At 39.3% G+C, this 12472-nt stretch overlaps 1 protein-coding gene across 8 annotated transcripts in view; it reads left to right on the forward strand.

The window, feature by feature from the left end:
- GIGYF2 (GRB10 interacting GYF protein 2) overlaps positions 1-12472 on the forward strand; it is a 78682-nt gene that overhangs the window by 59349 nt on the left and 6861 nt on the right. For 4 of the 8 annotated variants that reach the window (XM_080605056.1, XM_080605059.1, XM_080605061.1 and 1 more), the window contains 11 exons: positions 679-845; positions 1249-1337; positions 2368-2475; positions 3030-3127; positions 3610-3710; positions 4534-4695; positions 6519-6620; positions 9353-9511; positions 10627-10863; positions 11461-11583; positions 12199-12402. In XM_080605056.1, the coding sequence (XP_080461182.1) occupies positions 679-845; positions 1249-1337; positions 2368-2475; positions 3030-3127; positions 3610-3710; positions 4534-4695; positions 6519-6620; positions 9353-9511; positions 10627-10863; positions 11461-11583; positions 12199-12402 (1550 nt within the window). The remainder of the gene's footprint in view (positions 1-678; positions 846-1248; positions 1338-2367; positions 2476-3029; positions 3128-3609; positions 3711-4533; positions 4696-6518; positions 6621-9352; positions 9512-10626; positions 10864-11460; positions 11584-12198; positions 12403-12472) is intronic. The other 4 variants (XM_080605060.1, XM_080605063.1, XM_080605058.1 and 1 more) reach the window with 3 other exon arrangements.

Genomic DNA, 12472 nt, shown 5'->3' on the forward strand with positions numbered 1-12472 from the left:
TTGCTCAAGAAAAAGAGAGATTGGTAGGTTTTTGAGATAATGAGAAAACCAGTTTCTCCCTTACATCTTTAAAAATTTCATCTTGTACACCCAGAGGGGGGTTCTGCTCGTTTAGTCAGTTCCAAAGCAAAGTTCGTATGAAACGTGAATTCTGCCAAATTGAAGGCAAGGGTTGAAACTGGCTAAGATCACTTAGCTACCTTTGATCTGTGTGCGGGCACAGTGGTGCTTGGGATCTTAGTACCTGCTAGCTGATAGCACTGCTGAGGTCTGAACTGGAAATTGGAACTGTTAACCTGATGTTAAGCCTGAAGAAGTGAGCTTTGCTGCACGGCAGGATGTACATTAGCTGGATTGAGCCCCTCAGTGCTGTGGCTGCTCACCATTCATCTCAGAGCTGACTCATCTTCCTCTGTTGCATGGTAAAAGCCATCATACACTTCTCAGTAAAGGGCAAGTGTTGTGGCCGCTGTAGTGATCCAGGTATGTGCATTGACACTCCAGCATTGCATGCAGACTAATGTAGACTGTCCAGACAAGTGGATGAGAAGGATAAGAATCGCCTGATGCTAGGTACTATTACTTTAACAAGCACCATGCTCTTTTGTTTCCAGTAAGCTTAACTTGGCCTTCCTTCCTCTCCCCTCCCCCCATGTGTGTTGGTTGATGTTATTTCAGGTCCTTTCAGTAATCAGGAGATGGCAGAGTGGTTCCAGGCTGGATATTTCACTATGTCGCTGTTGGTTAAGAGAGCCTGTGATGAGACTTTTCAGCCACTTGGAGACATCATGAAAATGTGGGGCAGGGTTCCCTTCACTCCAGGTCCAGCACCACTTCCACATCTGGTAATTATGAGACAGTTAAAATATTCAAATAGTCCTGCAATAAGTGGAAATGGAATTATGTACATATCAACTTATCTGTCCTCTAAATGCAGGTGCTCTGAGCACTAAAGTTGAAGCCTGTGCTGAATTACGTTTTTTAAGATGAGAAAAGACACTCAGTTTAAGAATGGGAGTTTTGTCACATCTGTGACTGTAATGCTTAGTCTTTGTGCTGTGATACATGGAAGTGTTGTGTATTTCACTCACTGTACTACACACTGCCTGTAAATGTTAATCTTTGTCTAGGTGTTAGTCTATTTGCTTCGCTTTTTCAGAACAGGGCATAATTTTATATTGCTTGCATTTGCAGTATGCTACTGTTGCTGTATGTTAAAATAGTTTAATGTTTTATTCCTAAACATAGGGCGAGCTGGACCAAGAGCGTCTGACTAGGCAACAAGAATTGGCCCTGATCCAAATGCAGCACCTCCAGTATCAGCACCTTCTTATACAGTAAGACTGCCAGTTCCAGAGATCTTCCCGTGGCTGTGTTCTTCTCTGTATTTTTAATCATCAGGGTTCAGCTTCTTGTCACTGTTTCCTCGGGCAATGGGGGTGGTAGTGCTTCACCTCCAACAGCAGCAGCCTGCTTCCCTGAGCACCAGAGGCCTGATAGTCTACTGGATTAAAGCAGAGAGCAGCTGCCTCAGGCACACTATGCAGAGTCTTTCTCTGTGTCATGCATAGCTACTTTGGCGGGACTTGCTATATAGGCAGCTGTTAGGGTCAAACTGAATCCCAGCTCTCCTTGTAATGCAGTTCTGATGTTTGAGCAGGGGAAGGCTGCACATCTCAACTGGAGATGGAGAAGGCCATAAACTTATTTTGGAAACTTATTTGGTCTATTTGCTCAATTTTTTAAAGACCAGTGCAAGGTAACTGCTGGAGAAGAGCAGGTTATCATCCACTTTTTTGTCAAAGTTGTCAGCTGCATTTTAATTCTGGCCAGTTCATAACAACTTATTTTGTAGGAGACTGGAGAAAAGAAAGCAATTAGGTAGAGCATGTGTTGAAGGGGTTCTGAAAATATGTAACACGATTATGATTTTTAAATATGGATTGTCAGCTTATTTGGTAAGATGAGCCCTGCCCATGTACTAGGGAGTGCCTTGACATACTAGGGAAGAGTGATTTGTGTAGGTACCAGATTCATTTATGAGCAGTCTGCATGTAATTTACAGAGAAATGGAAGTAGTGTTACATAGCCTAGAAACAAAGTGTTGGACAGAAATAACCAGTATGTGTAGTAGAAGATGAAAAGAGATTTGGTTCTGCGCATGTGGGCCAGGTTGTTGTGTGCCTTGTATTTTGATTCTTTCCATGGCCCACATTCTGTGGTTTCCTCTAGTAATTAGCATGTACATTAAATTGGTCAGTGGGCATTAGTCATAGAGAGAGAATCTATGTGCAACTTCTGCAACCTAGTCATTATATAGGTAAGGAAGTGAACAAAATACCAGTGATTATCTGCTTTCTTTTGAAGACAACAATATGCACAGGTGCTGGCTCAGCAGCAAAAAGCAGCCCTCTCATCCCAGCAGCAGCAGCAGCTTGCTATTCTCTTGCAACAATTCCAGGCCCTGAAGATAAGGTGAGTTAACCCAGACTTAAACTGAATGGCATTCATGCTATATTCTGGCTATATGTATGTAACTATAATCTATGTCAGTGGTCCATCATATTCAAGCTTGCTGATATTTGGGCATTACATGTTTCAAAGACTGTATGAATATGAAGCAGTTGCAGAATGTGAAATACTTCCTTATATACGTAGCTTTTACCTCAGAATGTGTATGAAAATGAGGAAAATCGTATGGCTGAAATCAGACCTTTCTGTCAGATCTGTTTTGCTGGTAACAGAATGGCTTTGGCAACTGAATTCTGCAGTGCTAGGTACTTGTATCTGGTAGCCTATGGGCAGCAGATGCAAAGCTGTAACAGTATAGCTGGCTTAGTCCTTGATTTGGCAGCAGGGGTGAGATGAGCAAGAACTCTGCAAGCAAGTAGTATTGTCCGCATCACATTTTTGTTTTAAATAGAGGTGTGCAAGGAAAGGAGTATGTTACAAGTTTCTGAATCTCATGCGAGTTCAGAGCATTCCTCTCCCTGGAAGTGGCATGTTGACTCTTCCTGTTGGTATTACAGAATATCTGAACAGAACATGATGCCGCCTGTTACAAGGTCTGTGTCAGTGCCGGACACTGGCTCTATATGGGAACTTCAATCAGCTTCGCAGCCTACAGGTAAGATGCTTAGTACTTGTCAGGTCTGTTGAGAAAAGTTCGTGAATTAAAAGGCAGTACCTTTGAGATAATTGCTCCCTTTTTGATGCTAGGAAAAATTATTTCTGCATCGGTATTTTGTAACTGGTTCAGGCTACTTTGCATTGCTGTTTAACTTACATTGGAGTGATAGGAAGATTCCTCACAGGGTGATGTGAAGTCTGGATCCAAAGGGATTGAGCCTTACGTTGTGGAGGTGTTTCCCTCTGATGGGAGGAGTTGGAATAGCTGGTTCTTGTTTAGAATTTTGTAGGAAACCCAGCCTTGTTGGTTGAATAAGCTTTCTTCTACAGAAGATAAGGTGGCCCTCTAGTGACTAAAAATATTGTATTATGATTTTAGTTCATAAAATATAATAGCATGCACAAGTTTTTCCCCTTTCAGTTATTTTTTATTGGTGCACTTATTTTTGCTTATAAATGTTTGTTTTCTTTACTGTCTAGTCTGGGAAGGAAGCAGTGTCTGGGATCTCCCCATCGATACTGCAACTCAGGGACCAGCTCTAGAACAACTTCAGCAGCTCGAGAAGGCCAAAGCTGCAAAGGTCAGAAACTGTTTTGTATTCTAAGGAGTCGGCATTGCTGTTCTGCAATGTAGCTCTGTTTCTTGAGCTCATGTAAGACCTCTAGCTTTTTAAACTTCAAGCCACACTGTTCAGTTTGATTAGATATTCTATTTATGGGGTTTTCAATGAAAATGGGTTATATAAACCAGTGATTAAATCCTTTTGGACTGCTGTTTGGAAATGATTGCCTTGGAGGTACTACTGACCTCTAACGTAGTGGTTGTATCTTATAGTTGTCATTTAAAACAAACAAAAACAACAAAAGACACAAAAAACACTTCATAAGCCACCTTTGATTTAAATGGTATCGCCATGAGCTCTCGTGGCAAAGCCTGAGTAGGAGCAGTTAGTCATTCTCTTAGTTCTACCATCTTCTCACCAGAATTGGTTTGGGGAGTAGTTAGTTCTATTTGCTGGGATGGTTTCACAGTTACTCTAGGATTAAATTCTTTTGGTAAGTTTGGACCTGTCTGATTCTGTATGTTCCCAGAAACTGATTATTTTATGACGACTGCAAAGCAAGTCCCTGCTAGCTTCTTAAGTCAGAGGTTGTTTTAAGGAGCTGTTGATGAAAGACTTACTAGAGAACTGATGCTCGTTACAGAACAGAAACTGTCCTATACAGTATTGCAGGAATCTGACCCCAGTAGGCAGCTAGTTCATAGGTAACATTGCAATTAAGGGAGAGCATCTGTCAGAGGCTTCATTTGTTATGTTGTTCTATAATCTTAACAGAGAAGCCCTGAGAATTGGTGTAGGAATACCTTACCTGCATCTGAGTGTAGTTTTATGTGAATTGTAGCTAGAGCAAGAGAGGAGAGAAGTGGAAATGAGGGCCAAACGAGAGGAAGAAGAGAGGAAAAGGCAGGAGGAGCTTCGGAGGCAACAAGAAGAGCTACTTAGGAGGCAGCAGGAAGATGAGAGGAAGCGACGGGAAGAAGAAGAACTGGCCCGCAGGAAGCAAGTGAGTTTTCTCAATGCAGTTCATCTCTAATTTTAATACTTTATAAAACTCACTTTAAGAATCCTGTGGGGTCTAACTAATCTTTGATAGGTGTGTATGAAGACAGTTATAATATTTTTTTCATGTGAGTATGTGAAATGATTCTTCTGTTCTTGATTTTTTTTTTAAAATTCAAGATCCCAAATTGCAATCTGAGAAATGGGCTTTAATGGTTTACTTCAAGATAAGTTCTTTTTTGTGAGCTGAGAGGCTTTAGTCCATGTGGAATATTCCTTCCAAATTTCTTAGGAGCAATATTAGACTTCAGTTAGTTGCCCAGTTATTGTATGTGTAATCTTTATTGACCGTTTATGCAATCTAGTGCTTTGATAAGGATATGTTAGGGACTAGACTGCAGACTAAGCATCTATTTTAAATGAATCAAATGTAGAGGGATATACAGGAGAAACAACCTGATGCAAAAATTTTTTTTCCTTTTTTAATTTAGTAAAGCATTTTTGCTGAAGAAATTGTCTGGGTTATGTCTTAGCATCAGCTTTATTTTCTTAAGCTGATATTTAGGAAAGGAAGGGATATAGTTTGGAAGCAATGGACAAGCATATTTGTTAAAAATGAATGATGTGGCATGTGTTCAATAGGAGAATGTATGTAGGATTTATGGCATGTCGTTTCTTAGAAGAACATGGAGGCATTACTAGCTTAAAGTTTCTGGCAGTTACTTCTAAATTCCCCATAGAAGAAACATAAATTGTTCTATAGGCATAGCAGGAGGGAAATATGAAAGTTAGTTTGCACTACACATAAAGGATAAGGGGCAAGCACGCTGGTGAGCTTATTTACTAAGAAGTTAGTCAATAAATGGCCTGTAAAGTAGCACACGTATTACAGCAAGAAGTAATAAATACTTTTTTTCTTTATGATATTTTTATGTGCTTAGGTAATTGTAAAATTGCATTTTCTGATTTTAAGGTTCAGACATTTCCAAAGAAGTGTCTGGAATTGTTAGTTTTATTTGCAGCTTGGTAATAGACCTTAATTCACTCAGTGTTTGGGTTTTGTCACCAAAGATGTATTTTAACAGAACAGTGTGTTGCATAGTTAGCTCTCATGGTATCTTTAAGAACGAAGTCTACAATAAGTAAATGTCTCCTTGCTTTAATATATCATCTTTGTGTATAGCAAGTCATGATGGTATCCAGTTGAAAAGCATCCTTTGCTCAAGTTCAGGATTTATAGTAGCCTTCAAGCAATAATGTACTCCAAAGCTTAACTTTTGAGTTAAGTGCTATGTATCTGTTTTAGTAATAACTAATTTTTCAGTTATCACCTGGTATCTCAATGTGTTTCATCCATTGTGGCTCCAAATAGACTTGGGATATGCTTTTTTTCAGGCTAACAGTTTTGCCATTGTGTATGACTTCGTAGAAATGTACATTAAATTCTGAAGTTTATTGGCCACTCTAGATTTGTACAGTAAGTAATCTGACTTTCCCTTTCTGCAATGTCAGTGGGAAATAATTATTTACAAGGAAGAAGCAGAATGGGATTGAAAAACGGTAACAAGTATTTTAGCTCATTACCAGTGTAATAATTGCAATAATGCAAAATTCTGAGCAGGAACATGTGATAAGATAAGAAAGGGTTTAAGCACTTCTCTGGAAAGAGAAAAATATTCTTTATTTAAATTAAAAAACAAACTGGTCTTATATTTGAATCTGACTTCTGTACTGGAAGGCATTGTAGAGTCAGGGATGAACTGATTTATTAGCATGGATTTATACAGAGGAGATGATGCTTAACAAATTTGATTAACTTCTTTTGAGGAGGTGACAGTGAGAGCTGAGAGGGGTGAAGCAGTAGACTTAATCTGCCTGGACATCAGGAAGGCTTTTGATGTAATACTGCATAAAAGGCTAGTATATAAGGTTAGTAAATATGCTGTTGATGGTGAATTCTAAATAAAAAAAAAAAAAGAAATTCAATTCTGTAGGATGAAATGTCGTACCAAATGTTGAATCCAGTTTTGTTCTTAGTTTTCATCAATTGCCTGCACTGTAGAATTACAAACAATATTTCTCAGCTTGTGTAGCTTCTTTCTTTTTTGCGTCTGATCTCATATCTTCTATTTTGTAATGACTAATCACTTTCAGGAACACAATTTGAGGTTTAATAATTTTACCTAGTAATTGTCTGAGTTATATCTTTACTGTTTCTCTTCAAAGCATTTGGCCCAAACATGAATGTTACAAAACTAAAAGATTTGTAAGCCCTATTGACATAGGCAAGGGGAATTGCGGGTGTTACCAGCTGCAAAAGTTCTAGAATACTTTAAGAAAGCAGCCGCTACTGAAATCAGAATTACTACTTAAGGATATTGGGCAATATTGTAGGTATTTCAAAAGATCTGAAGTAAACTGTCTACAAAGCAATATGTGTCCTTAAAAATAATTGTAAGAAAAGAGGTGGTTAATGCTAAAGAAAGCTGGGATTCTCCTGGAGTCGGAAGCTATGAATATGGGAGCAGCAAAGGCCAAAGGAGCAAGTCTGTCTATTTCCCATAAAAGTCAATAGCAGAAAGCTGGAGAGCTTTCAACAGTTTTGGTCATAAGCTCAAACTAAAATACTGAACAATAAGAAAGATGCAGAAGTAAATACTAAGAGAGCCTTTCCTATAGCTGTGAAGAGTGGCTAGAAAGAATTATCAGATATGTGGCTCCTAGCTTTTTATGATCATGCAGCTTTTTCATTTTGATGCACTACTGTTCATCTTTAGCTCTCTAGGGGAGAGGAGTCCTTTGTTAATTCTTGTCGTTCAGCAATGTCTCTTCCAGGATTCCCGAGGAAGAGAGATCCCTGCAGTTTTATTTGTTGCTGCCAATCTTATTTCTAAAAAGCAAAGTAGGGCAGAGATGTCAGTGAACTGCTGTTATGTAGGAGGACTTGGTGACTTTGTTCACCTCTCTCAGGTACTGCATGTGATGTCGATGACTAGTGCCAAACATCCCCCAGCCTGGCTGGTGGCTGGGTGTCTTGAGCCAAGCTCCTGGTGTGGTCTCTAGTCAAGCAAAATACAGGCACACTTCTAGCCTCCTCAGCAGACTTTTCAGTAAAAGCAACAGGAAGCAGAAAATTCTCAGCACTTGCACTGGGACACATGATTATTGTGACTTGACTGTATGTGTCCCATTAATTTAGTTATAGGCCCAGGTTACAAAAATGGTCTAGATGTTGTGCGTTGTGCTCAAAGCTTTTCTGAATATGTTAAATCAAAGCCTTAAATGATTAAACAGGAAATAATTCACAGGCTACTGTTTTATACCCAGCTAGTAGAAGAATTTACAGCAGTAAATTGGGTATAAAAATGCTTTGTCTACTGGATAGTTATATTGTAGACATCTGGAGTGAGCTGCTATCATAAACCTGGTCCAGTTGGTATTGCAGTGTACCTATGCCATGTCTATATAAAGGTTTGGTATGCAATTTAGTATAAGGCTCTTAGATTTCAGAATTAACTTCTTGTTTTACTGGAGTTCAAAATTAATACATCTATCTTGCACAATTAGTCTCCCTTAGTCATCTCCCTTAGTCCTTTCTGTATTATAGAAAACTTTAAAGAGTACGTTTGCACAGTACTGATTGTTCAAAAGGAAAATATGGAAGCTTAAATTCTTGTCCAATAAGTAGGACAGAAGAGATGAAAAACAGGGTGCCCTTTGCACAGTTGCTGGATTTCAAAGATCAGAAAAGGCAGCAAAAAGAAAAGCTATTTTATGCAAGGGGAGGTCACAACTGGGGAAAAGCTGGACAGGAGTGCACCTGCTCTGTGGTACACAAGAGACCAGCAGAAGGCTGGTTGTGCCCTATTCCTCTAAAAACGAGGTAGCAGAATGGGAAAATATTTGTTGATCTTGACAGCATTAGGAAAGGTTACTGATGTTTATTTTTCAGTTAACCAAATAATTTTGCTACTTGGAAAACAAAACATAACTTAATGGAAGCTATTTAAATAACTTAGCAATAGGCCAAAACCAAAGCCCTCGAGACATTTCATTGCCTATGATATTTAAGTAGTGTAGGAAGAGGCTGATGAAAGCCCTTCCATAGAGTTCCATATCTCTGGGGCTTGCAAAGATTCAGTGTCCTCAAATATGCTGGGCTTCTTTGGCTTATTTATTGTGTCTGGACATGTGGTTTCAGTTTTGTAGTGCACTTGTTTGTTAGTCAATGTTTAGTAACTCCTCTAAGTAGGAGAAATTTCCACTTACAGCCAACAAGCCAAAAAAGGAATTGCTGAGATCACATTAAAATATATATGTTCAGGTTCAGTTAGTATAAACTGGAAGGAGGAGTTGCACCCTCCTTTGTTTTCTTTCTCAATGCCATTGTTTTTGAAAAACAAAGATAATGCTTGATTTCATGTGTTTCATTATTCATTAAAATAATTCATTTGTTTATGAGATGCATCAGAAAACCTGTTGACTTGTGGGTCCTAAACTTGTTCAATTTGTTTAAGTTTAAGCTAAGCACTGGCAAAACAAAATATTAAGGATCTTTTCTTGAGGCCATTCATTTAGCTAGACCGTGTTGTAGTCTGTGTTCTGATGCGGTTCATCAATGATTTGGTATTTATAGATGGACATTCTGTTCCCAACTCCAGGAAGAAGCCTTGAGGCGGCAACGAGAGCAGGAAATTGCACTAAGACGGCAGCGGGAAGAAGAGGAACGGCAACAGCAAGAGGAAGCACTTAGGAGATTGGAAGAGAGGAGAAGAGAAGAGGAGGAAAGACGGCAGCGAGAAGAATTACTTCGTAAACAGGTGAAAACAAGCTAAGGGGATCGATCCATTATGTCTAATTATGGAGACTACCAGAGCCAACAAGCTTTGAAACTAGATCTATGCCTGAGAGACCATCAGTTTTTGGGGAGGAAGGCAAAGCTCAGGGACGTTACCTCTCTCCTCATTTCAGATAAAATAATCGGAATCTGAACTGCCCTTTGGAAAATCTGTGTTGAATGTTTTCCTTCACATCTGAGCCTTAAGAGTGGCTTTGCAGCATAGTACTTCTAGTTCTTTTTTCAAAAGAAAGGCAGAATACAGTACTGGAATGATTTGTTTTAAATCGTCATTCTACAAGTGTTTACAATAGTACTGTTTTTAATATCATCTGAGATGATCAGTTTTGCCCGCCTTTCTGTACTATGCCAAGGCTGTCAGAGTTTAAGCATTTTTTCCCTTCTATTGTCTTACTATTTTTTTTCCTTTGGGGTCAGCCTTAGAAGCTTATATTGAGGAACTTGAGCTTTTAGACCCCTGGTTGATACTGTCACAGGCTCTACGTCAAATCTTAAAATGAGAGTGGCTTATTAACTTCTAGTCCATTTAGGATTTGCTAGTTATTTAAAAAATCTCTTTCAGGGCCCTCCCTGATGTGATGTTCCTCACCATTTCTGGCCCACCACACAGTCATCTTGTTTGTTACCAGAAGCATCTTTTCCTTTGCAGCTCTAGTTTTCATCAGTAAACATCACTTTGTTTTTTTCTTTCACGTTAAAAACTTTCTCCCCTTATTCCTGTCAAGTTTTATTTTATTGAAAGTACGCCAGTGCTTGACTGTAAGTTGTACAAGCAAATAGAATAAGCTCAGACTGCAAGATGCATGACTTCTAGAAGGAAAGTGGTTCAGACAATTAGCTAGTCTGAACTAAAGATGTCATTCTTTTTCAAGTCCCTTGGTGGAAAAATGGGTGAACTTGTATTTTGAGAGTATTTAGCCAATATTACCACACTTTCTTGACTGAGAAATGGTAAACTTAACAGCACAGATTAAAGGCACAAAGGCCCCTTTCTTCTGTTAGGATCTCAAATCCAAAGAGCAGAAGTAGTTCAGTTTTATAAGTCTAAGACTTTACTTTACCTTATGTGCTGGGAAGGAAGAGGAGGCTGCAAAGTGGGCACGTGAAGAGGAGGAAGCTCAACGGCGACTTGAGGAAAGTCGGCTACGCATGGAAGAAGAGGCAGCCAGACAACGGCTTGAAGAAGAAGAGCGAAAGCGCAAGGAGCTGGAACTCCAGCGCCAGAAAGAAATAATGAGACAGAGGCAGCAGCAGCAGGAGGCTTTACGACGGCTACAACAACAGCAGCAACAGCAGCAACTTGCCCAGATGAAGGTAAAGTGTTTCTATGGCTTAACCTCCTTCTTAACTTAGTGTGCTGTGTAAAACCACAACAGGAATTCAGGGTTGTCTAGGCTAGTGTGAACTGAGCCAGAGAGGTATGGACTATCTGGAAGGGGCAGAAGTTGGCTTTGAAATTGATGGGAGATGCAGGAGGAAGGTAAGTTGCAAAACAAAAGGAAAAGGTTAAGTCAGAAGAAGCTCACCGACAAGGGATTTGCAGGTCAATACAGATGTTTATTCTGCTCCAGTGAGGAAGGGCCAGTGCAAAGTTTCTAAAGGCTGCAGTTTCAGAAGTCTTTGGAATAAAAACTGCTGTTTTTCAGATAGCGATGTATTTATTACCTTATTCTTGATGTGCTTTGACAGTATGATACATCAGAGGGCAGTTTGAAGAAACATACACTTGATACTTGAAGCGTACACTTTAATACTGCTATAACATTTTATACTTTGAAATGTTTTGTTGAAGTTTAAAGGTGGCCTTTCTTTTCCCTGTGCTCTGAGCTTATATTGATTTTTTTCATGATTATACTTCAGCAGTGTTCGTTAAAAGGTTTTTTAATCCCTAATGGTGTGTTTTTGCCACAGCTCCCTTCATCTTCAACATGGGGTCAGCAGTCAAATTCAGGAGGTTGTCAATCCCAGAACACACTGTCATTGGCAGAAATACAAAAGATAGAAGAAGAACGAGAAAGGCAGCTTCGAGAAGAGGTAAATACTAATGCTAAGGGAGCTTAACTTGTTAGAGTGGACTCCACTGTGTGACTGCTTAACTATTGACTAAGCTATTAGAAGTAATGGTGAGGATGAGTTTATTAAAATAGTATAATCCAGGTAAAATCCTATCTTTCAGGTGTAGGTTCAGTGAGTACTGTGAAGGTTTTTTATAGCTTCTAAATATAAATATCTGAAAGGGTGGGGAACTCTACCCTTTTCTTTAAACCTTAGGAATGTAATATGTTCACTAAACAATATAAAATGATTTCACATCTATAGCATATAGCTTTGCAAATACGCACAAGACCAGGACATGTTAAAGAAAAATAAGTGGTAGGAGAAGGTATTCCTCCAAGACCCCAAATGCTTAGCAGACAGCATTCATAATTATGAGACAAGTTCATTCTGTTTTGGGCTAATAAACAGCTTGTTTTCCCTAGTTACTTAGTGCATCCCTATTTGTAGGAAATGTAACAGCTCAAAAGTAGTAGTACTTCAGCATTCTGCAGAATAAGATGAAATCAGTTTGAAAAAAATTTCCAGCAAGAATTTGGAACAGTAATGATCTCCTGATAGTATGGACAAGCGTTTTTGTCTTGTTTGCTACAGCAAAGGCGTCAGCAGCGTGAACTAATGAAAGCCCTCCAGCAACAGCAGCAACAACAGCAGCAAAAATTGTCAGGCTGGGGTAATGTCACCAAACCAACAGGCACTACCAAGTCCCTGTTGGAGATACAGCAGGAAGAGGCAAGGCAGATGCAGAAACAGCAGCAACAGCAGCACCAGCAGCCAAACAGAGTCAGAAATACTACGGTACGTCCACTATTTATCTAATCAGTATGTGGGGGTTAACAGACGATGACAGTTTTCCGTGTGTGTTCAT

Source organism: Anser brachyrhynchus, assembly GCF_964034855.1.
Source record: "Anser brachyrhynchus genome assembly, chromosome: 9".
NCBI classification, from domain to species: Eukaryota; Metazoa; Chordata; class Aves; order Anseriformes; family Anatidae; genus Anser; species Anser brachyrhynchus.